At 44.1% G+C, this 25,584-nt stretch overlaps 1 protein-coding gene across 2 annotated transcripts; it reads right to left on the bottom strand.

Moving 5' to 3' along the window:
- Positions 1–576: 576 nt before the first annotated feature.
- Positions 577–21,923, bottom strand: LOC135913052 (serine/Arginine-related protein 53-like). 2 transcript variants are annotated; one of them, XM_065445700.1, is made up of 8 exons: positions 21,672–21,923; positions 21,271–21,480; positions 17,832–17,948; positions 13,876–13,918; positions 13,741–13,792; positions 9,808–10,004; positions 5,401–5,544; positions 577–829 (listed from the first exon to the last, which is right to left on the bottom strand). In XM_065445700.1, exons 1-8 carry the CDS (start codon positions 21,749–21,751, stop codon positions 716–718), a joined length of 957 nt encoding a protein of 318 aa, XP_065301772.1. In that variant the 5' UTR covers positions 21,752–21,923; the 3' UTR covers positions 577–715. The 2 variants fall into 2 exon arrangements, with proteins under 2 accessions (XP_065301772.1, XP_065301773.1); XM_065445701.1 differs by having other exon boundaries at positions 9,808–9,989.
- Positions 21,924–25,584: the final 3,661 nt, after the last annotated feature.

Genomic DNA, 25,584 nt, shown 5'->3' with positions numbered 1-25,584 from the left:
GGTGCTCAATGTGACCAGTGCAAAGCAAGTGAAGATTTGTGCTATGTTCATTCCGTTCAGCGCAACAGTGCAGAGAATCCTCTCATTTTTCTTGTGTTCAGGTCAACACTTACCGTGACTTATGACATGCAGTTGAACCTGGATATATCAAACAATTGTATACATTGAACAGCTGTGAAATCCCTTTGAAAATTTTGTATAAAAATTTTCGTTTTATATATTGAATTACATATATATTGAACTGTTTTGTGATCCCCTTCAGATTCGATATATCCTGTTTCGACTATAGTATACAGCCTACTGAATATAGAAAAACGTGCCAGTTTCGTTCAAGCAACTACAATATGCTAATTGCTTAAGCAAGCAGAACACGAGACCATTAATTTCTGTAAATTATTACTGTTCACAGTATTTACTAAATCACCACATCCACAAAGATGTCAGCTCAAATTGCAGCACAGGTGCGGGCATCTTACTTTTTTTTCTTGTTAAGATGCCAGTTGTGTGCATAACAAAAATTTTAAAGGAAGAACGTGCTCCACTGCAGGTGTTTCAGAAGAGACAGCGCTCAAGATGTATACAACGAAAAAGGGGCCCATATAATTGTTCTATGTACAAGAATTCATACACTGCTGACTGTCCACAGGCACCAACCACCTCACAGTGTCCTTTGCCCATCAACCACAGAAGCCGTCAGCTTCCTATGTGGTCACAGTCACAAGTCTCCGCGCACCAGACCACCCACGGTTGTTCCATTGACACGCTTTCTTCTTTCAGCAGCTAATTTCTTTCGCCAACGCTCCAGTTTCACCTCCGGTGCCTCTTTAAGCTTTAGTCCAAAAAAGAAAAAAGCAAGACAAAATGCAAGATATACATTAGATGCTTCAGTAAGTGCACTGAATCAACTGAAATGAACACATCACTCTTTCAACACTATTAGCATTCTTTGCATAAGTGAGGGATGCTACTATTATTTTATACCGCAATGTGTCACCTCTACCCATCTGGCCAATAAATGCACTATGTTCCTGTACCTATACATCTGTGAAATGCCTTATTCACAGTTAGTGTTTACATCAGAAAATGTCATTAGCGGCAGGGATAGTCAAGTAGTATTGAGGTTTAGGACTTCAGAATTCAAAGAATATAAACTAGCTTTAAAGCAAACAATTACATCTCTCATAGAAAAATGTTAAATTAATAAACATTTATTACACAAACTGCACTGCAATGACACAAGTAGCATGCACACTTCTGATGAATATACAGAGGAAAAAAAAAAAAAAGAAGAGGGACAAGGACAAGACAGATGACAAAGCAAGTGCTTCTCACAAGTGAAAGTTCACTACAGATGCCAAGCCATATACAGTCAACTTCTGTTAATTTGAACTCGATGGGATCAATTGAATTGGATTTAATTAGGTATTTGGCAGGTTGAATTAAACAAGAGGCAGGAAGACAAAAAAAACGACGAAACACACCGCCAATTCATTTGGCAGTATTTGGCTGATTCTAACACACCTCAGAAGTGAGTACACACCCACTTCTTATGTATTCAAAGTAGAACTCTAACATGCGCCCAATTTTTTAGCATGAAAGATGCATCATGCCGCTGACTACGACAATGAGAAACAGATGAAACTACTGAACTGTGGCTTCAGAGAACAAACTTATTTACCGTATTTACTTGCATAATGATCGCACTTGCGTAATGATCGCAACCCTGAATTTTGTCGTCAAAATTCGATTTTTTTTCCTTTCATGTGTAATGATCGCACCCCGAACTTGCCACAGCGATACGTCGTGTGCAAAGTCTAGCTAATGCTGATCGCGCTTACCATCTGTCAAATGCTGTTGAATGCTACGCGAACGACTCTTCCAAGACATACCAAGCGGTCTGCACGCACCGAACATTCTTAAGCAGATGCTCGATTTCATTCTTTTCATCACTTTCCGCACTTCCATAAAAAAAAAAAGCTACAACCAAACTTGCCTTGGCTTTATTATTTGTAGGCTTTATAACGGTTGTGGTGAACAACAACAAAAATGGCACTTTTCGCTTCTTCTTGTCTGTACTCGTGGGCACGCAACAAATCGCAAGCGGAAACGATAGTAGCCTCGTTTATATTGATACGTTAGAAGTGTACCCTATTCAAACGCTGACGCTTGTAACACAGCTAAGATATTCGCCCACCCATAGTGGAAGCATGCCGTATTAAGATAGAAGTGAAGACAAATGCTGCAGTTTCCACAGCGTGCCTGCCATGGGTTTCTGTCACTGGCAGCTAAGCACACCCATCTCTCTTTCTGTCCCCTCAAAGTGGTCATGGCTATGTTATTGCCACAGATTTGTCGATAGTAACGACGTTATTCATTACTGATACGGAAGAAACTCTTTCAATGCACGTAATGTACCTACAAGAAGAAAAAGAAATTGCATTTGGCTTGCTCCACCAGCCGCCATTTTTGTTTTGGTGTCCCGCACTGTTACAGCAACAGCCACCTATTTGTTGTCATCCCTGCTGTCATCCCAAATGCAGGATGAAAAAAAAAAAAAAGTTTTCTTTTCGCTGGAAATTTAACCCACGCAATGATCGCACCCCTGAATTTGCGTCAATTTTTTTTACAAGGAAGTGCGATCATTATGCGAGTAAATACGGTACACCTAATGTTCGTCGTCATCACTCTCAGATGGCATTTCATTGCTGTCTGTGAAGAACAATATGTGCTTTGCACAGTCTATTGCATGCTTTATATTCAGCATTTATCAAATTACTTCACAACAATCGCAAGTGGGATGGTGGCTCCCACCTAGACCAACTACAGTAAAAGCTCGTTAATTCGAACCGCAAGGGGAAGCCGCTTCAGTTCGAATTAACGAAAGTTCGAACTAACGAAAGTGAAGGAGAGCAACAGTACACTGCAATTTGGAAGCAGTAGGGGATGTCAGAAATTTGGCGTGTCAGAAAGTGATGGCGTGTGCCGTGGGCAAATGCCACCTTCAAGTCGAAGCTCTGGGTCCGACTGTGCCACACCACCGATGTCCACCGAAACGAACGTTAGCCGAAGCTTAACACCATCACAATGAATCGCGATGGCCGGTACCTCCTAAGCTGAAAACAGAGGTGCGCAACCGATGAAGACTGCCGAGACAAAGACGCTGAACATTTGAAGGTGGCGAAGGCCCTGATTCGTTGATTCTTGATTGCAAGCGCAGCTGCGACGTACTTGATTCGCTGTGTTACGATGGCGCTTGCCGTGCCATCTCCGCACAACATTAGCAGCTGTACAAGATTTGCAAAGCCTCCGAGATTCGCAACGGGCAAGAAGTCTCGGAGGTTATGTAGAACGGAGAGGCAGCAGCCGCCGCTGCCTTCTGGCTGACCCCGCGTCGGTTAGATTTTTTTTCCGATTTTGCCTTCTCTCGCCATTCTCTCCGTGTGTGTAAGCAGTAAGCCTTGTGTGTAAGCAGTAAGCGCGTTTCTCTGGCCGTGTGCGAGGCGAGCGTAGTCTGAATTATCCAGGAGGGAACCTTCTCGCGTTCGATTTAACGGACTTTTTTATACATAGACTTCTGTGGAGCTTGGCCAGACCAAATCGTACAGTTTGAATTATCCATAAATTCGAATTATTGAAGTTCGAATTAACGAGCTTTCACTGTACTTCGATATACAAGAAGGAAGAAGGGCATGCGAGGTTGGCGATGCGATGAAGGCTTGTGGTGTGTGGTGAAGGTGTGGGGCACGAAGGTGAGCTTGCACCCCCTCCCCAGATTTCGTGGTCTTCATCCTCCCGGCGCATACACCCAGTAGCCAGATTTAATTTTTATAATTTATAACCGATCATGCAGCATGGGAGCCTTGAAGTGATTCATTTCATCATTGAACACACACAAAAGCTGACAGTGCATCGACTACTCATTGTCATATTCGATGCACTGCTAAAACCAGTGTCGTTATAAGGGGATTAGACTGTACTCCAGCATGCACACTGCATGCTATACTTATTTTGATTTCAGCATTGCGTGACTAATTGATGAACAGAGACACTTACATAATCAAATACCATACTTTTGTGTGTATAATCTGTCACCGCATATAACCCGCACTCCCAATTACATCAGCACCCTACCCCCACAATATACATACATATATTTCTCTGCACGTATAATCCGCAGGAGTAACTGCATACAACAGCACTCAAATCTTTGCAAAAACAGCCTCCACTTCCAGACGCATGACTCGTCCACGCAGTATCTACGGCTAGTGGCTCGGTTCCCCCTTTTTTGGCGATGCTGCAAAGCTGGATTCACACGGTGGATGTTATCGCAGATGAATCAGTCAAGTGACATGTGACGAGATTGTATCACTTCACAGCTAGAACTCACTCGACAGTGGATGACAGCGTGGACGGAGAAGCCCCACATGGGCAAGGGCAATTGAGAAAACTTGACTGAGCTAAAAATCTGAACATTGATTTTTCTCACTGTTGTATCGCAAAGTGCTTCTTGCGGACCGAGGGAGTGTCGCGGGAACTGATGAAGAGATTGGTGAGCTTGCTGGCGCCGCATCCACTATTCGCTAACTACCAAATGCAAAGTGGTGACCCGTGAAGAGGAGATTAAGCAACCATGAAAGAAGGGAGAAGGGAGCTTCAACACGTAGGGATGGAGAGAAGTTAACGGAGATATCAAAACTTTGCATGGTAGACAACCAATGTCTTGAGGCGTGGCTTCACAGCAGTGCGGCACGTGTTGCCGTGAAGCCACACTTCAAAGCAAAATTTGCATATAATCCGCACACCCACTTTACAGTTACATTTCTAGAAATTTTGGTGCATGTTACACATGCAAAAATGCAGCAAAGGCTGTCAAGGCAGGACTGAGCATAGGCAGCCTTAATTCTGAGACCATCGCTAAACCAACTGCAGCATTAGAACATCATGTACTAAGAAGATGCAAAGCTTTGCATTGCAACGTATGCTCTGTGTGATACATATTGGCGGCGCGCACCTCATAGGTTTTGCTGTCAGCGCTCACTGAAAACACCACACGCGAGCTCTCCCGGACATTTCTGTAAGTACTTTCGAAACGAGAGAAGTTTTTTACTGTCTAAATATAATTTTGGGCAAACTGAAAGCCAGAATCGTTTACAGACGCTATCTCTTTACCAAATACGTACAGTGAACGCCACTGTATGCAGCATGCAAGGTAAAGCATTTGTGCTTAATAATAATGACAAAAAAATGATCTCGTTATAATGAGAGCAGTTCAGAAAACAATTTTCCTTTGTTTTTCTCGATGGCAAATATAGTTTACAGTGGGTAAAACTAGCACAGCTCGGCTTTCAAAATTGTTCTAGTCCAACAGTGACTTTCAGTATTCATTCATTTCAAACATACGTTTTGGTGGATCAGCAACTCCGGCTTTTCCCTCCAGTTAGAAAGAGGCACCACTTCCTTGGCTGCTGCCATAAGGGACTCAAACGATCCAAAAATGGCTGCTGCATGGTTGTCTGCTACTTTAGAAGTACTGGCTGCTGTATCCTGGAGAGTGAGAAAGAAAGACAAGAATGTCATTAACTTTTCAACTAACAGCAAGCTGTACGCAAAAAGAAAAATGTGCAGTAATGTGTGTGAGTGATGATTGTCAATGTAAGCGAATAGCTGAATGCTTCTACAGAGCTATTCTCTCTCTTTCTTTTAAAGGAATGATGCACTTGAAGGCATATGTTTGTTGCAGTGAAGATATTAGGTCGAATTTGTTGTTTCATTGCATAATTCCGAAGAGAACAGAGCCATTAATCAGCACCTCTGTATCAGTAGTATAGGTGGCTATACATCCATACCAGCTGACTCGTCATGTGTGTTGTCTCTAGCGAAACAAGCACTGGTGTGGAAGGCAGCTGTCATTCTGATCTCCTGCAACTGCTAGAGGGCGAGAGGGCAGTGGGAGAACAGGAGGGCTGTCTTTCCTAAGAACTTTGCACAGCATCTTACAGAGGTGTGATAGCCAGCAGTCGACGACAAATGCAACCCGCAACTTGGTGGTGTGGGAGTGTGCGCCCTGGTATCGGCAGTGAAAGTCCGACCACCACGGAAACAAGCAAAACAGCCAAAGAAAAGCTATTTGCTTAAAGAAGAAAAAAGCAGACTTAAAGGGGCCCTGAAACGCTTTTCACACTAATCATAGAATGGCCTCACCATTAAAGTATGTTGTCCCACGAATCTTGTGCCGCAAAAATTTTTCGAATCCTTCAATTACCATATAGACTCGTGTGCGGGCTGCACGTTTTTCCACAATTTTGACGAGGTGCAGCCTTTACTCGGGACCAAACCTTTTGGTCAAGATAGAGGCAGCGCAGCCTTGACTTTTGCACACCTCGGATCCCCAGACGTACCATTGCATAAGAGGTCAACGTTCGGCTCTCGCTACCTGGTAGCGGCGCACGGAACCATGCGGCATGCGCGGCATCAGGGCACAGAACACTATTGCTTCTTCGTCGCAATCTGCTTTTCCAAATATTGGGCTGCCAAGCTGGGGGTGCGGCCCTTACACAAGTGTATACGGTATAAGTGGAGTTATCACACTGCGACCTGGCCTTCTCTCTCTCTTTTTGTCTCTGCTAGTGTGCTGGAAGTTACACAGTGGAGCAGCAAAAGGGCTCATTGTGGCACTAAGCTATGCAGCATGTCGCTGTCATCTCAGAGGCAATGCGCAGCAGATGCAACTACGCGCAGTGGGAAGGTGAAACGATTTTTGTCCTTTTGAAGTCCTAGAGATATGTATTTTTCATTTATGTATGTATTACTGAAGATGTTCTCACGGTCGCAAAATCAGCCAATAGCATTCGCCGGCCAACTGCTTTCTGTCAGCTTTTGATGACATCGCTGACGTAAGAGCAAGCGTCTGTTCACTGCTTTTGACATGAAATTGTGAATTCTCTGCTGCATGCAGCGCAACAATATTTGGCTCACATGTTCCCAAGAGCTTTGTTAACAGACAGGAAATATTTCTTTACCATATTCAAAAAGTGCTTCAGAGCCTGTTCAGGTGACTCACTTTTATTCCTTTAATTCAATTACTACGAAGAGCAGTTGTGTGTTTTTAAGTACTCAACACATCTAGAAACAGTTGTCATCTAGAGAAGAAACCACTAGTTATTCTGGAAATCAAGAATGTATCCCAAAAACCTTTTCAAATGCCCTTTTCACATTCACTTCTCTTCGTTTTCAAAGTAAACGTCTCAAATTCATTATATTCTTTGGAATTCGCAGTATCCCATACACACTTTCTGCCTCATAAAAGTACACAAAATTAATTGCAGAACACTATATTGATTTTATACTGGACATTTTCCAATGTGGGAGAACAGTTGCCAAGCGCAGTGCGAGGATGGAGCAGCACCGCAAGCGGCGGCAGGCCGACCACGAGTCAACTGACTCCGAAGTCGCATCTGCAGATTGCTTTCAAAATACGGTGCTGGCCACTGCGCAAACTACTCAGTCGCTACCAAAGTAAAGGTCAGCCCCCCTCGCACCTGCACTGCCGTCCTGCTTTCCTCTCTTGTGCGCGATTCGGCGTGCTGTCACACGGTTTCACTCACACATACAGTATACGGCGCGTGGGGACCATGTTAACGCACTTGGACATTTTACGGAACATCGTGGCGACCACAACGGCAGAAATGCGCCTGGTGTGTCCATGTCATTGCAATTGCAATTCTATAAGAATGGCACTGATACGGTTGCACGTGACTTGTTTACATGAAGTGAAACATCACTGTATATCTTTAAAATCATTTACTGTATGAAAAGGTGCATTTTATACAATGGCAAGACTTACATACGTTTTCTTTTTTACAGGAAAAACTGACGTTTGGAGGCGGGTGCGACTTATACAAAGGTGTGACTTATAGAGAGGAAAATACAGTACTTTGTTGCTTTCGTGATTCCTTTCCTATTGTATTCTACTGTGGAGATCGAGGGGCGTTCCTGCACCTTATCTCCCAGCTGGCACGAGGTGCTTAGTTGTATCTCCAGGAGCCGCTGCCCCACTAGCAACATGGCAGACACGGCTAGCGCGCTAGAACTAATTTCACATGCAAATCACGCCTCTCCCTCACGGTATCTAGTCACCGTGCAAGTACACGTTACTGGATGCACTCTGATTGGCCTCTCGAGTGGTGGCCCCCAGGCAGTCTCTCTACTCAAGCTCTCTTTCGCTGAGTGCTTCATTGTCGCAGCAGGTGCTCGCAGCCCTGCAACGAGTTGCGGGCCTTGAGTATCTAGGACCTCTGCTCCCACGACTTCTTGTTCTCATGCTTGGTGGACAGCTACCCGGTTAGCCCTAGCCAGTGTGTCGGAATAGAACAAATACCAAAACAAAAAACAAAAACGATATTTTTTTGCCAGGAACGAAAATGTAACCAAAATATTTTTGATTGGTTATTAGTTCAAGGGAAAGTCGGAAATTTGAAACAACCAACTCCAGGCAACGTCAGAATTAGTGCCTAAATCTCAGGCAGGGATGGTGCGAGCGATAGCCAGTTGAGTGCTCCATTAATCTAAGCCTGTCACTCGGTGCGCTAGCAGATTGGCATCGTAGTAAAGTCCAGGGTTTGCGTGCTGATAGCTTATTGTTTCGTTTTCTATGGTTACAGTGTTTTGTTACCGAAGTTTTATCATTTGATTTTGTTTGTGGGATCCTGAAATGATTTTGTACAAACATACTGCGTCGTTAGAGTAGGTCCTTCTGATCATTAATTGACGCATCTAAGTGCTCCGCGGAAAGCGTGTCATTTGTTATAAGGTTTTAAAGATGTACATCGCTGCAGATCGTAGCACACCGCTCAGCTGAATTTTGAGCCACCCCTAACCATTTGACATAAATTGCCATAATGATGCTATAGGGCAACCTATACGATTGGCTGCCCAGGGTGCATCATCAATAATTTTTCCAACTTTATAGTGAACAAATGTTTCTCATAATAGTTGGAATGTTTGCTAACTTGTTTCTATAAAATGAACGTAACAGAAAGAGAATGCACAAGAACAATTTCTCACTACACTTAAGCACTTCCGGCACACAGCAAGTGTCATCTACTTGTGTTACAACATGCTCCGTTTTGACAAGAGCTCCGCGGTCAGTGTCGGTCACGGTCGCGTGCACCATGATTCGCCTTTGTTGCGTTGCGGGCTGCAAATGCAGCGACTGGCAATATGCCAAGCTGTGACATCGTGTCCCTCTGCAAGGCAGCAGACGAGCAGAGTGGCTGCAGCGCATCGGACATACGCTATCCGATCGGCGGCAGCATTTGCACGTTTGCGGCCATCGCTTTACACCGGAGGATTAATCACAATAGCATTTCGCGAGTCTGGTATTCGGGTAGACGCAAGCGCAAGGGGACAGGACCTGGCTGTTTGACTGTGCCATTTCCCGGGATGAGCAGAGAAGCACAAACGTGAATGGTCTGCACGGTGCAGCTACCTGGTGGCACACAGCTCAGCCAAACACAGTATCAGTAACAAAGTGTATTCTCCTTTGCTGCTGGTGCAAATTTTTTGCGGGAGTGTGATCGTTAACACATTTTTTTGGAAATGTTTAAAATGTTTAAAAAGTCACTGACTGTGTGTGGCAAATGATGCATATTCGTCGAACTATGGATGCAGGCTTGCAAGCACAAGTAAACAGTAGTGCAATATTAATTTATGCAAAAATAAATTTACCTGAAGTTATCTCGGAGCGTGACAGCCACTGGATTCCTTTTCTGGCCGAAAAAAGAAGAGTGCTCGCAAGCAGCCACCCACCTTCTTGCCGTGCTCCCGGCGGGAGACAAAAGACTGCTGGCTGAAGGAGGGGGCATTGATGTCATCAATCAGGCGCGCCCGCTCCAACTGCTCCAGCACACTGGGCGGAGTACTTGCGCCGCTTTCAGGTGCAGCACCCTCCTTGCTGGAGCCAGAAGGAAGGAGACCACGCTCGCGCAGTTCTGCATTGGCAGTGGCTGGAATTACGATCGGTTAGTTAATAGACTTGTCCGCTAATCTATGCATGTGCAGTCCTTGACAAAGTACACAGAAGGCCAGGGACTGCACTTTTGACTGGCCACCTATTGCAGCGTCTTCACTTTATGAATATTACTGGCCTGTTTCCTTTCTAAAAAAAAGCAGAAGCAGCGTAGTTTTCTGTGACAAATACACAAGAAAAAAAAATACTGCATATGAAATTACTGCACCTATCACCGCATGATGAAATGCGCCTATGATGAAAAGCGATGACAGATCGTGCCACCATTACACTGCTGCAAAAACAATATTTTTCTAGTGCTGCAGACGATGCACACTTCAGCAGTGTTGTGAACAAAAGAGGGCAGAATACTCATATACGAGGTAGTAATCTGAGCCTACTGCAAAATGCCACCTCTGGGCGAAACAGGAGCAGGAATGAACTGCGAATCCAGCTGTAAGATTCATGTATGCGTGGTGCAATGCTCATCATTGCTATTTATGCAATGCTCATTACATTAATTCTCTGTTGTACAGAGGTGCATGTGCTAATGTATTATTAATTGTCACTGAAAGTGCACTCAGTGTGCGCGTCAGTGGCGTGTGGTACCACGTGACCACCACCTCAAGTTTCCATGATTTTGCTAGCCTCCTTCTCCAAACCCAAAGCCACAATGCACTGGAGTGTGCGTACTGAACTGATTGCATTAAAAGGCCATTTAATTAATATGTTGCGCTCTCTAGGAAATCAGACATATACTGTAATGCCAACAGCCATCTATTAAAGGAGTGCTTTCATATCAGTGCTGCTTTAGGGTAGAACTTATTTCTCTCTAGAAATTTTTCTGGCATGATAAGCTTTTCCTTGAAGTGCAAAATGTTGATTTGATGCTACAGAGGTGTGACCTACAAAAATTATTTAATGTTTTCCTTGAGGTCACTATAATATAGCCATGGGCAATGTGAAAACATACTGTGAAAGCATGTCCGATGTCTCTGCTGCCAACAACTGCACAATAACAAAACAGAAAAATAAGTGCCTAAAGAGGGGAGAAAGGTGGTTCGAGGAACTCGGAAGTGACCAGTAAAGAATACAGCCCCAGAGCAGCCATTGAGCAGTGAAGTTGGGCTCTTAGGGCAGTCCTGTCCCACTGACTAAGCAGGATATAGAATGACAAAAGAGCCCGAGCACTTGCTCCAGTGACTGCTAGTCACGCATGCGCCCAGCAATCTGTGCAGGTTACTTTGACAATGAGTGCCCATGCATCAGCTGCAGAAATTCCGACTGCAGCGTGGGAGAGAGAGACACTGCAGGGCAGAAAGGCAGCTGTGCTACGCATGCAATAGGAGTGCAGAAGGCTTCAGAAAAAGGCTTGCCATTAGCAATTCTGCCCCAGATTTAGATGTTGAGCTTTCTGGTGGTCCACTATTATGAGTTTAATATCTCACCTTGATTTGCATCGGGACACACAATAACAAGATAAAAGGATGGTGGTGGTTACCATGAACCACTGTTTGTGCCTTCAGTTGTGCTGCTTCTCTGACTTTCCTGCTGGTTTTGTAAGGCAACACTGTGCTGCTATGACATGTGACATTTGACTACTTTTAATGCTCATCTCAACAAGACAATATTTTCTTGACGGTCGTTGCTGCTACATCAGCTGAATGATACCACTAGTGCAAAGGTGGAATAGTGGCACTATTTGTGCCACTGCTCAGAAAGCAACTCATAAGCAGCCCGCCGACTTCACTTCAAATTAGCCTAGCCTCTAGGATGGAGAGTGAAACTTAGTTAGGTGAGGCTACTTCTCAGTGCATTTGCTATGGTGCAATGATGATGAATAGGAGCTGCATTCTAAATGCACTAGATGCACTGGGAAGTCTATCCAAACATAACGGTCTTGCATTCTGGTGTAACATATGCACTCTTTGAAACACAAACTGAGCAATGAAACCAGCATGCACGTACAAATTTAGGCAGCATTGTCAGTGATAAAAAGCAGCAATGACAACCATGAGAGCTACTTCCTCACAGCAGTATTTATGATGAGACATGCTTCCTTTATCATTTTATGCTTTCTTATGCAGAAGACCTGTTACAAAACAAATGGCTGAATTAAATGCAGTTCAGAAGCAAGTGACACTGTTTCTGCATTAGGCATCCAAACAGATAGGCTGCCTGCAAATGTTGTCCTAGGCCTTTGGTTTCTAAAGCTGTTGTTAAATTGTGTTCAATTACACATTCCACTAAGACTAACATGGCAATGATTTGTACAACAAGAAACATAACTTGGTCAAACTTGCTGCACAAACAGACATCTAGTCAAATCTTCCTTTTCTCTACAGGCACTGACTGTGTACTAAGCAGTAGAAAGACAACAATGAAACGTAAGCTCTGTGCTAAAGCTATGCTAAAAGGTGCGAGCAAGGTTTAGGAGTTGTTTTGAGCTCTCTTGATCACATATCTGAGCTCTCTTGATCACATATATGTTTTGAGCTCTCTTGAACAGACTCCTTCTGTCTGTCTTTTTGCTGATGATTGTGTTATCTACCGCAACATTTCTAATTACACTGACACAATAATCCTTCAAAGCGACCTAAATAATATTTCTGCTTGGTGTCAAACGTGGAAAATGAAGCTTAACATTCTTAAATGTAAATCAATGAGAGTATCGCGTAATAACATGACTTGCCCAAACTACCTTCTTCACAGCACGGCCTTAGAATCTGTAACTACCTATAAATACCTCGGTGTACATATTACTAATGACCTTTCATGGAAGTACCACATCGAGCACGTAACATCAAAGGCCAATCGCATGCTTGGTTACCTGAAAAGAAACTTCTCTCTCGCACCTTCATCACTCAAGCAACAGTTGTATATCACTTATGTCCGATCTAATCTCGAATATGCATCGTCAATCTGGGACCCTGGCCTTGCAACTCTTACCAATAACTTGGAGGCAATGCAGAATCGCTCAGCACGTTTTATCCTAAGTAACTATCATCGAACTTCCAGCGTAACTAACATGCAATCGATACTTAATCTGCCCCCGCTTGCAAATAGACGGAAACTATCTCGACTTGCATTGTTTCATAAGATCTATCATCATAATCATGTTCTTAGGACCCGTCTGATTAAACCGCCTAATTTTGTTTCATCTCGACTTGATCACAACCATAAAGTCCATGTCCCTCACCAAAACACTGCAACATACTCGCACTCTTTCCTACCCAAAACCAGCCTCGACTGGAACAATCTTCCCGCCTCATTAGTTAACATTACCAACTGTGACCATTTTCGTGAAGCTCTTTCCAGCGAAATTTAACGCATTCCAACATTTTTTTTCTTCTCTATGTTGGTTGGAAACTTCATCTTTAGTGTCTCAATCGGTTGCAATGGTATGTTCTTGCCGTAATCATTGTACAAGCCGTGCATGACAGTGTGAATTTTTGTTATTAGAAATTACATTCATTCCCATTTTTTGAAATTTTTGATTTTGTATGTGCAAATAACTGAACTTATGTTGAATGATTGACCCCCTCCCCTCTATGATGCTTGTATGCCTTGAGGGTACAATAAATAAATAAATAAATAAATATGGCAGTGAATTAGGGTGAAGAAACGTCACCATAGGTAGCTCACTAAATTATTCGCACTGTCGCCAAGCTCTCCCTTATTACTTGTTCCAACAACAAACTCTGGCATGTGAGAACATGATATGAAAGGCACACCTGCGGCTTTGATCACCTGTTGAATCTTTTGCTTGAGCTGGTCAGCTTCATTCTGTAAGCGAAAAGAAAGGTTGTTAATGCAATGTCACGAAGAGCTTCGAACATCAATAAGCTAAGCCAGAGCACAGAACTCACCCCAGTCCTTGGTGGCAAGGGGTCTCCTGGCCTCCTCACTCTCCTGAGAGTACATAAGGAACAAAAAGGGATGCATGTACGTACCAAGAAATTGTATGCTGGAACAATGCAGTGAGATACACAAGAGGGGGGAACCACTAAATGGAAGTGTGAATGGTTATTGCTGCACAAGTAAATGGCAAAGAAAAAAAAAATGCAGATTGGGGAGACCAAAATATTGCCAGCACCTTATTGCACGAAACACAAGCATGCCTAGTCACGGGATCTGTCATGGGTTGGTAACAAGGCCGCTGCATTTTTTGGCCACTGCATGACTTGCAAAGTCTCTGGGTTGCTCAAAACATATGTCACATTCCTCAGCCGTACCATGCTGTGCAGCTTCTGTTTCTGAACATTTCTTTATCAATGTACTGAACACAGAGACTAAGTTCTTTCAGTTCAAGATTCACTATGGGTATCGCTCAACAAGAAGTGCCAAAAGATGTGGTTGCTGAGGCTGAACATTATCTAGATGCCAGTTGCTTAAAGAGGTCTTGAACTGTCCCTTGGGCTTGGTGAAGAAACAGTCGGCGGATAGCATGCGCTGCTAAGAAAATCTCAGCCAAGTTTTGCTGTCGTATGTGGTATGTGAAGCTCACAAGGGCAGTGTGAAGTCACTTTTCTTTTAAACGCTCTCGTTTTTACAGAAGCCTACTGCTCACTTTCTTCTGGATGCTTTATTTCGAAATAAAACAGATTCCCATACGCAGCTGCTGTTCGCCAATAGCTGACATTAATCAAGAAAAGTGTTTGGACCAATGCGCTTCTTCCTGCTGTTACTGTGTATATTCATTGACGAAGTCAATAAACAAGCTGAAGTAAGTGAAAATGTGCTTCCGAATTTTTATAATAATTACGTATTTCCGGAAGAAGCCAATTATCGTCTGCTCACATACACTCGGCTGCAGTCGCCCGCGAAGGAATTAAAACTTTGGCCAACCTGCTTATTGGTGTCATAGCTGGCGGGTCTCACTAATTTCGACTAGTTTTGAATGCTGAACTAGACTCGAACCATGCGAAACTTAAGGTTAGACTACACGCATGCTTGCCAGCACGCACCGACTCCTGGCCACTCCTAGTTGGACGCCTTGACAGACAAACTGATAGCGCTTCAAAAAAGCACAAGTTGGATGTGGCTACTGTCCGTCGGTCAAGCTGGCGAAGGACAAAGCCGGTCCTCACCATATAGTATGGTCAGACTGTAGCATATGAGCGCGAGCACATGCTCAAGCCCTGTCGTGCAAAAGCAAACGTTATGGGTACGCACTACGGTTGCATGTAGCTGCGGTCTTCTATGTAGCATAAATACTGCACCGGCCGCGATGTGCCACCATGAGTCCACTGGCTGAGCACACTGTGGCTCAGTAAGGACAACCGCGTTTGCCTTACGTTTGGCCTGTCGTAAGGCGCAAAAACAGGAAGTAGTGGCATCTATGTTCACATCCAAAAGCACATCTGAAGTGCGCGCCAGAGTGACATTTAGAAAGCGGAGAGCTGTGGGCACGCTACGCCCCGCCGTAGCCTTCGCAGTGCATGGCATTGAAGAAGGGGCGGGAGCACAGCAAAGAGAGTGTTCGACTGCCAATAACTCCACTTCTGCTGAACACATTGAAGTACCTTTTGCAACAATATAAAGCCAACAGACAATGAAGCCAAGGCAATCATCAGGGAAGTTAACTGTGGTTGAAATTGAAATGTAGAAAATAATAAAGAAAGGGAAATGAAAGTGGATGAGAAGATAAAGTGTTGCCGGTGGGAGCCAAACCCACAACCTCCGTCTGTTAGCTTTATATTGTCATGATTAACAAAATCGAGCCCCTCGGATCCCCTTCTTCTTTCTTTTATCCATAGTGAGGGTGTCAAATCTGGCAGCCTTGATGTCAATAAGCAGCATGCGAGGGTTTATTAGCCATGTGCCCGCTCTCCTAAGATCACGCATTACGTGGCACCATTGGGCAAAAAAAGATTAGCATGTCCACCCACCATGGCTCTGAGTGGCGCTGACTGACGCTCCTAGGGCTAGATCTAGTAAACATGAATACCCGAGTTAGTGGACGAATCGGTAGCCATAGCACAATGCGTAGTACAACGCATGCGTAATGTGGAGGTTGTGGGTTCGGCTCCCACCGGCGACAGATTATCTTTTCCTCCACCTTCATTTTCCTTTCTTTATTATTTTATACATTTAAATTTCAACCACAGTTAGCTACCCTAATGCTTGCCTTGGCTTCATTGTCTGTTGGCTTTATGTGGTCATAATTAACAAAGTGGAGCCCCTCGATTCCCCTTCTTCTATTGTTTTGCGGCAAAGTATTTTTGAAATAGCCTATTTTAACTTCAAATGCATTTCTCCTCTTTGACAAAAAGTGGTTCGGGGCCCCTTTAAGGGGTACTAACTAAAGTTAGAATAAAGGAAGAAAAAAAGAAGTAGGAAACTAGGTAATGGGCAACTATTCCATTAGTACTTGTGCTGAGGATTTTTAAACATGTTGCCATGTGAATGTAGCACCGGAGCGCGCGCACGCACACGCACACACGCACACACACACACACACACACACACACACACACACACAAAAATCTGGTTACATATTTGTAGAGTTCCCACATCAATCACTAAGATGTTGCTAAAATTAGGTTGGAAAATGCCACTTTATGACTACAACGGAATCACGAATATGCAGATATTGCCATGGTTTTCACCATGGCATAAGTTTACTACTTTGGTACTACGACCGACAAAGTAAAGCATGGGTGCACAGTTTTCACCATCACTGAAAGAAAGTGTGCAATACATAGGACATGCACTCAATATACTAAGTGTGCACATGTATTTCAGTCAAGCATGCCAAGAATTGTTGATTATACATCCATCCTTCAGAAACCTGAAAATTTTAGGGAAAGTTATTGCTATTACGTGAGCTACTGAACAGCAGCATAATGTGCATAAAGTAACTGGCTGACGCTTCTGAACCAATCCATCCCTCTCTTGAACTCTAGGAACGAACACATTTTTTTAAACATTGTCATTATGTGTCCTTCACCAACCCGTTAATCCTTCTTTATTTTCCTTTTCTGCTTGTATGCAAACAAGAGAACATATTTTACGTGTTGTAATGTAAAGCAATGCCAGGTTTCAACTTCACGGAAATTTACTAGCTTCTCATCCTCATGGTGCTGCCTAAGTAATGTCAGTTTGATAAGCGTGAAAGAGTACATTTTGCAAATCGGGCTACGAACTTACAAAGCTCCTAAACAGCAGCTCTTTCTTTATAGTGGTATTTTATCCATACCAGAACAATGCTCCCATCATCAAGCCAGCTGCAACTCCTGCCGCTCACCGCACGTGCACAATCACATCAGCATGAATGCTACTACAACCACTGATGAAGGACATGTTGGTTGTGTTGCTTGTGCCCTTGTGCTACATCATGACATTAATAACCCCTGACCTTTAGGATATTGTGGTGTTTAAGGTCCCAAAACTGCACAGTGGTTTATGAGGCACGCCGTAGTGAAGGACTCTGGGTTAATTGTGCCCCCTAGGGTTCTTAAAGATGCACCTAATCTACGTACAAGAGAGTTTCTGCATGTCATACACATCGAAATGAAGTCGTCACTGTCGTGATTCGAAGCCACAACATTGTGCTCAGTGGCAGAATGCCACAGTGAGTGAGATTTGTTGCGAGGATGCTGGGAGGCATTGGCACAAGTGCTCACAAAGGTGCTGAAAAGTAGGAACAGTGTGACCTGACTTACTGGGCTCGTTGGTAATCAATTTAGTAAGCAAGCAGCACAAAAGGTGAACTGGGATGTACACAATATGGAGACGAGTACTGCCCCAGCACTCGTCTTTGTCCTGTTTACGTACTAGTCCGCCTTTCGTGCAGTTAGTCCACAAACGCTGCAATACTCACTTAGGGGAAATTGACGCTGATGCTTTCCTGCTTCTCCTCGGTGAATCACTGCCTGACCAGGAGCGTCTCCGGGAACTTGAGCTGCTGCGAGACCTCCGTGATCGATGCTTTGGAGTTCTGAAAGGCCACCAATAGTGAAACTAGTGAGAATGTGAGGAATAAATAAATAAAAAAGAAACAAAAGCCCCCGTTAACAAAATCATGATGTGTTTGCATTTTCTAATATAATGGCAGTGAATGAGAGCTGTGCTTTAAATGCTGTGGATGTGGTATAAAGTCCATGCATCAAACTACAACCTACTGAAATGCATGCAAAGGCTCCTTAAGCTTAAACGGGCAGTAAAAGAGAAACATGAAATCAGTCTATGTCAATAAAGCATTATTTCAGAACTTTATTTTCATTAATTTCACAGTAAGAGGTTTACTACAAGAGGAAGTGAAGTCCAAGCTTCCATTATATAAATCTTGCGGCAAACCTCAGTGCCGGTATGTGAGTGACATCACAGATTTCAAAGTATACTCAGTTATTTGTGTCGCTGAACCATGGTAAAGTTATTGAACCTTGCTAAGTTCGCTCTTTGGCTCCTTTAGAATACAAGCTGGTCAATCTATACTGATAAATAATTACTTAGGCCTGAGCAGACTCCATTAACATCAACAATGTCACGGTTGGCTGGTGGAGAAGCTTGCAGCCGGCATCGCCATCAGTCTTTCATTTTTGTGTGTTTTCTGGCTTAGCAGGCCTACTCATATTTTTGGTGTTCTAGAAAGGTAGTTTACTAATACTGCTCTAGTTAATTTCTTTCTTTAGTGTCCCTTTAAGAAGGCCGACTTTTGATCTGGTCAGACTGATATTGTTATACAGTAGTTTGCGCCCCTACAGAAAGACGTTGCAAGAAGAGGAAATGAGGTGACACTGACATTGTTCAGTGGTATCACTCTACCCTGTGGTTTTTGAGCTATGCATTATCCCTGTAAATATTCTTCCCCGTAATAATGTGATGGAGTTCAAAGTGCCGAAAGGACTCAGAAGTAGGAAAGGGCACAAGAACTGTGTTTATATCCTTTGTGTTCACGTCGCTTCAGCAACTTGAATATCAGTATTTCTCAGCTGGCTATCCATGTTGCATGCATGGTGTCAGTGCATAACAGGGGGTGTGTTGAGTAGGTAAGTTTCGGTAGCCGTGCTTAAAACACTACTGTTCTTGACAGTTTTATTTTTGCTAAAAGTGGGAAGAAAGAAACACTGGGAAAGGAAAAATATAGAAGAAGAGGCAGTCAGAGTAAAGCCAGGCGTGCATAGGGACAGACTCTTTCCTCTTTACAAAACTTAATAAGGGCAACTATGGCGATTTCTTTTACCAAGTCAGGCAAGTGGTTGTCTTATACGAGGGCGAATCAGAAAGTCTTTTCTTATTTTTTTATTAGACAAAGTAAGGTAAATACAGGTAATTACAAATATATGTACTATACTATGTACTTTCATATTTCCCACATGGGTTCAGACATTTGTCCCATCGCAGCACTAAATTTGAGATGCCCCTGTGCTATGTTGTCGTCAGTCAGCAACCCATGTGGCCTCCCCGACCGTTCACTGTCATGGAAGTCTTCACGGCCTTTTGAAAACTTACAACACCACCGCCTCATACTTCTGAAAACGAGACACCTTTCCCCATACGTGGACTGCATTTCCCTGTGTATTTCGAAGGGCGTTCATCCCTGATTCCACAGAAAACGAATCACACTTCGTTGCTTGTACACCATGGATGTGTGAAGCACAACTGGCATCTTCGACAACTGACAGCAGCGCCGTGCCGCGGAGTTGCTGGCAGATAAGGCCGGGCCAGTCCAAGAAAGGCCCATCGCTGGGAATGGGTAGGTTGACTTCACATTTAAAGGTGTAATTTGGCTAAAAAAAATACAGGTGCAAAGACTTTCTGATTTGCCCTCGTAATTTTCAATGCCTCTTGCGCAATGTAGTTGAATGCAGAGAAAGAAAAAAAAAAGGGTGGGGGGTGGAATAACTTCAGAGAAACAATCAACCCAACATCAAAACCGGAACTAGAACCAAGAGTCAGAGTTTCTTAATCATAAAACTAGTGATGACAATAGCACAGGTACGCAAGAACACGAATACTGATGCCACCCCTTAAGACATGTGTTCAGCAACTTCCACAAAAAATAAAACAAAAAGATGGCGTTATGAAGACTGCACTGCTATTAAACATTTATGTTAGCGAATTGGCAATACACAGTTGCTAGAGGCGATAAGAATTTTGCAAATTTTGTTTTAAAGGCAGCTTTGCAAGATGTCAACACCAGCACTGCATCTTTGATGCTGAAGAACAAAAAGCAAGAACATGCTGGCAAATAAAAACCATATGTACTAACAAACAGACTGAGATTGCACAAACCAATCATCAAAATTAGCTTGCAGAAAAACTACACAACTCCTAGTCATTCTATTCAGCTCACATGAGCGAAGTGCCCTGGAGAGGACACAATACAAACTAAAGAAAAAAGATCAGTAGACTGCACAACATTGCTGCAGTACCATCGACCATTTGCAGTAGGCACTGACAGTAAATAGAGCAGAAAAAAAAAAGAATTTCGCAAAAGCTTGTCGGTGCCACAGATCATGTATAAACATATCCCTAAAGATTAAATATTTTCCTGATGGTTAGCCTACGTATGTGCAAGTGGTCTCCAAACTTTACCAGTCTGCTTCATAAGCTGTGTGCCTTCCGTAAGAGCTAGCCTTTCGTTTGTTTTCGCATTATCATGTGTATGGCAATACGTCCACATATGCAATCTATTACTTGTTTTGCTCCTTTGTCTCCTGATAAGTGTTGTAACTCCCTCAGAATATTTCACCCGGGAAAGTGCATTTGCCGATCTAAGTTTCACTGTCCCATTTTTGTTTTTGTTTTTTCTGTGCCAGTTATACATGTGCTGCATCCGCCAAGTAATACCGATGTAACACGGCCACTTTCGATCGCGAGTGGGTGCGATCGGGATCGAAATTATCGACCGCGATTAGCTCCCTTCTGTAGATTGAGCAAAGAAGCCAATTGCGACCGATAAATTAAATCCCGATCGGGCTCGATCGCGATCAAAAGAGCGCCGTGTGACACCCGCATGAGCCTCAACATAGTCGTGGTTCACATAGAGGCACTACACAAATAACAACGCTTGGTGACGCGGATGCAATTTTCTAAACCCTATCAAAACCATTGCTTCGAAATTAATCTGGTTGCAGACGTACTTACTCCGATTTTTTTCGGTATCTGCAACTTTCACTGCCACGAGAACGATTGGAAATGAAGTGTCTCGCCAGCGACGTAAACGTGCTTGAAAGATCAACGAATGAAGTTAGTCATTTAAGTTCCGACAAGGGTTGTGTTAAACTAAGATAACGAAGACACGTCACTACACTGACCTGGACCGCCTCCGTGGTCCTGGGGACCAAGAGCGGGATCGCCGGTGCCGCGAACCCGAACGGCGCCTCCTAGATGAAGACCCTTTGGTCGAGGAATAGCGCGACGACGAGTTTGATCGTGACCGCCGCCGCCTGGATTTGTCGTGCGAGCTGTGTCCACTCTTCTTCTTGCGCCGGTAGCGATCCGACGAGTTGTCCGAGGACGATGAACTACGGTAGCGACAGGAGAACAAACTCTGTTACAGCGCGACGCTGAACATTATGGAAACTTTAAATGCGAGCGCGTTTCCCCCACTAATAAGCCTGCATTGAAGGCACATGCCGAACGCAGTGACGCTCAAACAATTACGAAATCCTCGGAAAGAACGTAATGATACAAAGCTGATTGAAGAGAAACTTACCTAGATCTTGCATGCGTCCTCTTTTTACGCTTGCGTCTGGAAGAGCTAGCTGTGTCCGAATCGCTGTCGCGGTGTGGCATTGTGGAACGCTGGAGGTATTTACATGTGTCTTCTCACTTTTTCATTGCATAATTCGCTCATCGCTGTTTTGTTACACGCGCTAAAAACCATACAAAAAGGCATCTTACCGGCGAAAACTACTCATAAACAACGCGACAGTATGCGCCATTTTTTTCTTTTCCAATGTTGGCGCGCCAACAATCGGAAACGGTTATGCGAACAAAGGGATGCTAAATTACAGACCTTACGTTCGGTACTTCATAAGTGCCCCCAAGAAGTTATAAGATTACAAATATATAAATTATAGATATTTTAACATTATGTAAATAATAAATAAACAAAGTACATCTAAGGAACCTTTCTTTTTACCAACATCATCATCATCAGCATTTGTTCTCTGCAGCATAGAGTTATGGTGGCTAGCCACCATAATAGAGTTTCTAACAATAATTGTATGAAACTCTATGCTCTGCAGCGTAGTCGTTTTGTAGGAAACCCTGAAGAAACCCAACGCACACAACCCTTTGCAAAACTGCAAAACGCAGTCGGTGCAGTTCTTTGCAGCGTAGAGTGATGGAGTTTCGTACTAAAACTTGTGGACGTTCCAGCACAGAATAAAGAACGTTCCAGCCACTGGCGCAGCCGCCAGTGCTCCCAGTTGCTCCCAAGTCCCACGGTGCTCCGAAGTCACTGCTTCTGTTCACTCCAATAACTCCGAAGCAACGTTATTCTCGGAAGAGCCTGCTGTTCATGTGCTGTTTCTGCTGGCAGGAATTAATGTTTGCATTGCGTTATTCAGTCTTATAACAGTTTTAGGCTTGTAGCGCAGCTCGGAAGAGCAAAAAAGGAATAAGGTAGGGGTAATCAAAGCCTAAAACAGTCATGACATACCAACTCGCCCAAACTGCTACGCTTTTGAGTCTTATAACAATTTTCAATGCGAAAATAGGAAAAGTATGCGTGCTACCGGGAAATGGGAACAAGCTTTTTTGCCACTACCAGTATTTATTATTTAAATCGATATTGGCCTCGAGCTCCACCGCTGGAAAAGCTGGCGCCACCGTCTGCGTGACGTGCTATTAGGGATCACATGGACATAGCGGCCGCGTCGGCTGCTTCGGGAGCGCCTAAGCGAGCTGAAAACTAGAGTTTAAATTCCCTCGTATGCTGCGGTCCTAATTTAGTGGCGTGATTTTCCCGCTTCGAGTGTCTCCTTTACAACGCTTGAAAGCACTACAGTAAGTAGTGGCTGCCTTTGAAGGCGCGCAGCACGGTAGGCTACTGCTCGGTGCCGCAGTGCCGGACGTACGCAATGGAGCCCGGTGTCCGCCTCCGACTCCGTAACTCTGGCGGCGAGGAGTTACGGAGTCGCCATCTGCCGGAAGCGCCTCGCTGGCGTAGTATGAGGGATCACGCGGCGCGCTCATCATAGGTTTTGCGGTCAGCGCTCACTGGAGACACTACGCGCGAGCTCTCCCGGACATTTCTGTAAGTACTTTCGAAACGAGAGAAGTTTTTACGCTCTAAATAATAATCTTGGGCAAACTGAAAGCACATAATCGTTTACAGACACTATCTCTTTACCGAATACGTTCAGTGAACGCCACTACGCGTGGTTGCCGCGATGGAGTCTCTCGAGCCGGCTTCTTGCGTGAAAGGTAACCAAACGCTGAGAGTAAATTATGTGAAATATATTCTTATAGTGGGCTGTCTGTATAACCGAATGGGGCATAACAGAATGGAGCCTTAATCCAGCGATCGCACGGGTTCGCAGCGACCGACTGCGCGTCTGCATGCATGTCCGCGCACATTGTTTTGCTTTCGCTGTGAGCGCATTTTCGCACCATGCCGTGAGCTTTAGGCCGCAGCATATGAGCATTTGACAGTACACTAGCAAGCATTGTTGCGTGGGCGCTTTCAGAGCCGTTCAAAAGATAATTTAATTGTAGAGACTTCGACGCCTACGGTGACTGTGATGTGCCGTAGCGACGATTCAATGTTTTTTTGTCTTCTAAATTCTTGGACATTTCAATATTATTCCTCAAGTTGCGTCGCACTGCATGTTCGTCGGTCTTCTCAGCGAGCGATTTCCCTCTGCTTCTTTTTCGTAATCCAGTGCATTAATTCATAACACGAACACGACCATATACCATGCCTTTCTTTAATGTGCACCTTACCGCTCCCTTTCCGTTGCAGTGAACTTGCCAGTATCTAGCATTAACAAGTTCATAGACCAAACCGTTATGACATTAGCCGGGCAGCGGACGCGGGCGAGCGTCTCAGTGCGCGTTTTCTACTACTCACCGAACGTCGCACAGTCCTGGCGGCGTAGCAGAAATGTTCCTCGCGTCTGTGCTTGCTGCATACCCGAGCTGTAGCCGATGGCTGTCTGCCGGTTCTAAGTTTCGTGAGCCAAGGTTCACGCAGCTCCTTGTCCTGCGGCTACGTGTGAATGAGGCTGACATCGGGCTCCGTTGCGTATGTCCGGCACTGCGGCACCGAGCAGTAGCCTACCATGCTGCACGCCTCCAAATGCAGCCACCACCTATTATAGTACTATCAAATGTTGTCAAGCAGACACCCAAGGCGGTAAAGCCTCACCACTTAATCCGAACCGCGGTGCAGGTGGGACCTTAAAATTTCGTTTGCAGCTCGCTTTGGCCCTTCCGAAGCAGCCGACGCGGCCGCTGTGTCCACGTGATCCCTCATGCCACGTCACGCCGACGGTGGCGCTAGCTTTTCCAGTGGTGGAGCTCGCCCGACGCGGCGGTAAAACCAAAGTTCTAATCCTAAAATAATTATTTCGCTCTCCTTTCTGGACGTTATGCCAGAAGGTCAGCGTAACTAAGGTAATAAATATTTAAATAATGCACCTCGTGATTAACTGCTTGTTCACACTAATTCATTCTGCTCCAAGAAGACACCTACAATAGGTTGGTGTGGTTTGAGAAGCGTCATCATTCTTTACAAACGGCCCTTTGTCTTTCTGGTGTAGCCTTTACGCGAATCCGATATTTGTACTAAACCATATTGACTTTTTTTTGCATAGTGTTTGCGTTTCAGTGGTGTAGAAGTTCAGGCCAGTTGGTGGAGCATTGGCAAGAATAAAATAGTGCTATATACTCGTCTCACAGAGAACGCTCGTGTTTTTTCGTCTTGCTTTGCCGGACAGGATTAATTGTAGATCGCAGGAGGAGGCTTTCGTCCTGCAGTGGACACAAAATAGGCTGATATGATGATAATGCTTTCTCTCGTGTATTGCGCATTTTTTACACTTTGGAGTTGCCAGAAAAGACGACTCGCGTTTGAAAAACCGTCCCATTTTTCTTTCTATTTTCTATGTTCGCAGACATGCAGCCTTAATTGATCTATGTTGCGTGTGCTGTGGGTATGCTATTTCGTAAATAATTATTGCCGTACTGGATACACCCTACTAGTTCTTCAAGAATACAAAGTACATAAAGAGATATCTTCAGGGTTGCGCACAAGTTATTGAGGATGAAATGCTTTCTTACTTTCTTTCTTGCGTGGTTGAACCAATTAAACCGGTTGAAAATGTTTTTTGCGACAATGCTACTAATAAATTATTCCACACTTAATCAATCAAATTGTAAACTCTAAAGTGTACGTATGCCTTTCATCGCAGGTTTTCAAGTGAAAAAAAAAGTAAGAAACAGCACTGTGAGGCAAATGGTTTCAAGCGATTTATTTGGAAACTTCCTATATACATAATAATCACAGTGCACATGTATAGTTCTGAAACAGAATACATTGAGCTTCTTTCTGGAGCGCAAAAGAACCTCACAATATTTAAAGAGAACAAGAGATGAATAAAAATGGCACATACACCAAT

The sequence above is a fragment of the Dermacentor albipictus genome, chromosome 1, assembly GCF_038994185.2.
Source record: "Dermacentor albipictus isolate Rhodes 1998 colony chromosome 1, USDA_Dalb.pri_finalv2, whole genome shotgun sequence".
NCBI lineage: Eukaryota > Metazoa > Arthropoda > Arachnida > Ixodida > Ixodidae > Dermacentor > Dermacentor albipictus.
Note: the sequence above shows the minus strand (reverse complement) of the source record. Positions and strands in the feature narration are given on the sequence as shown.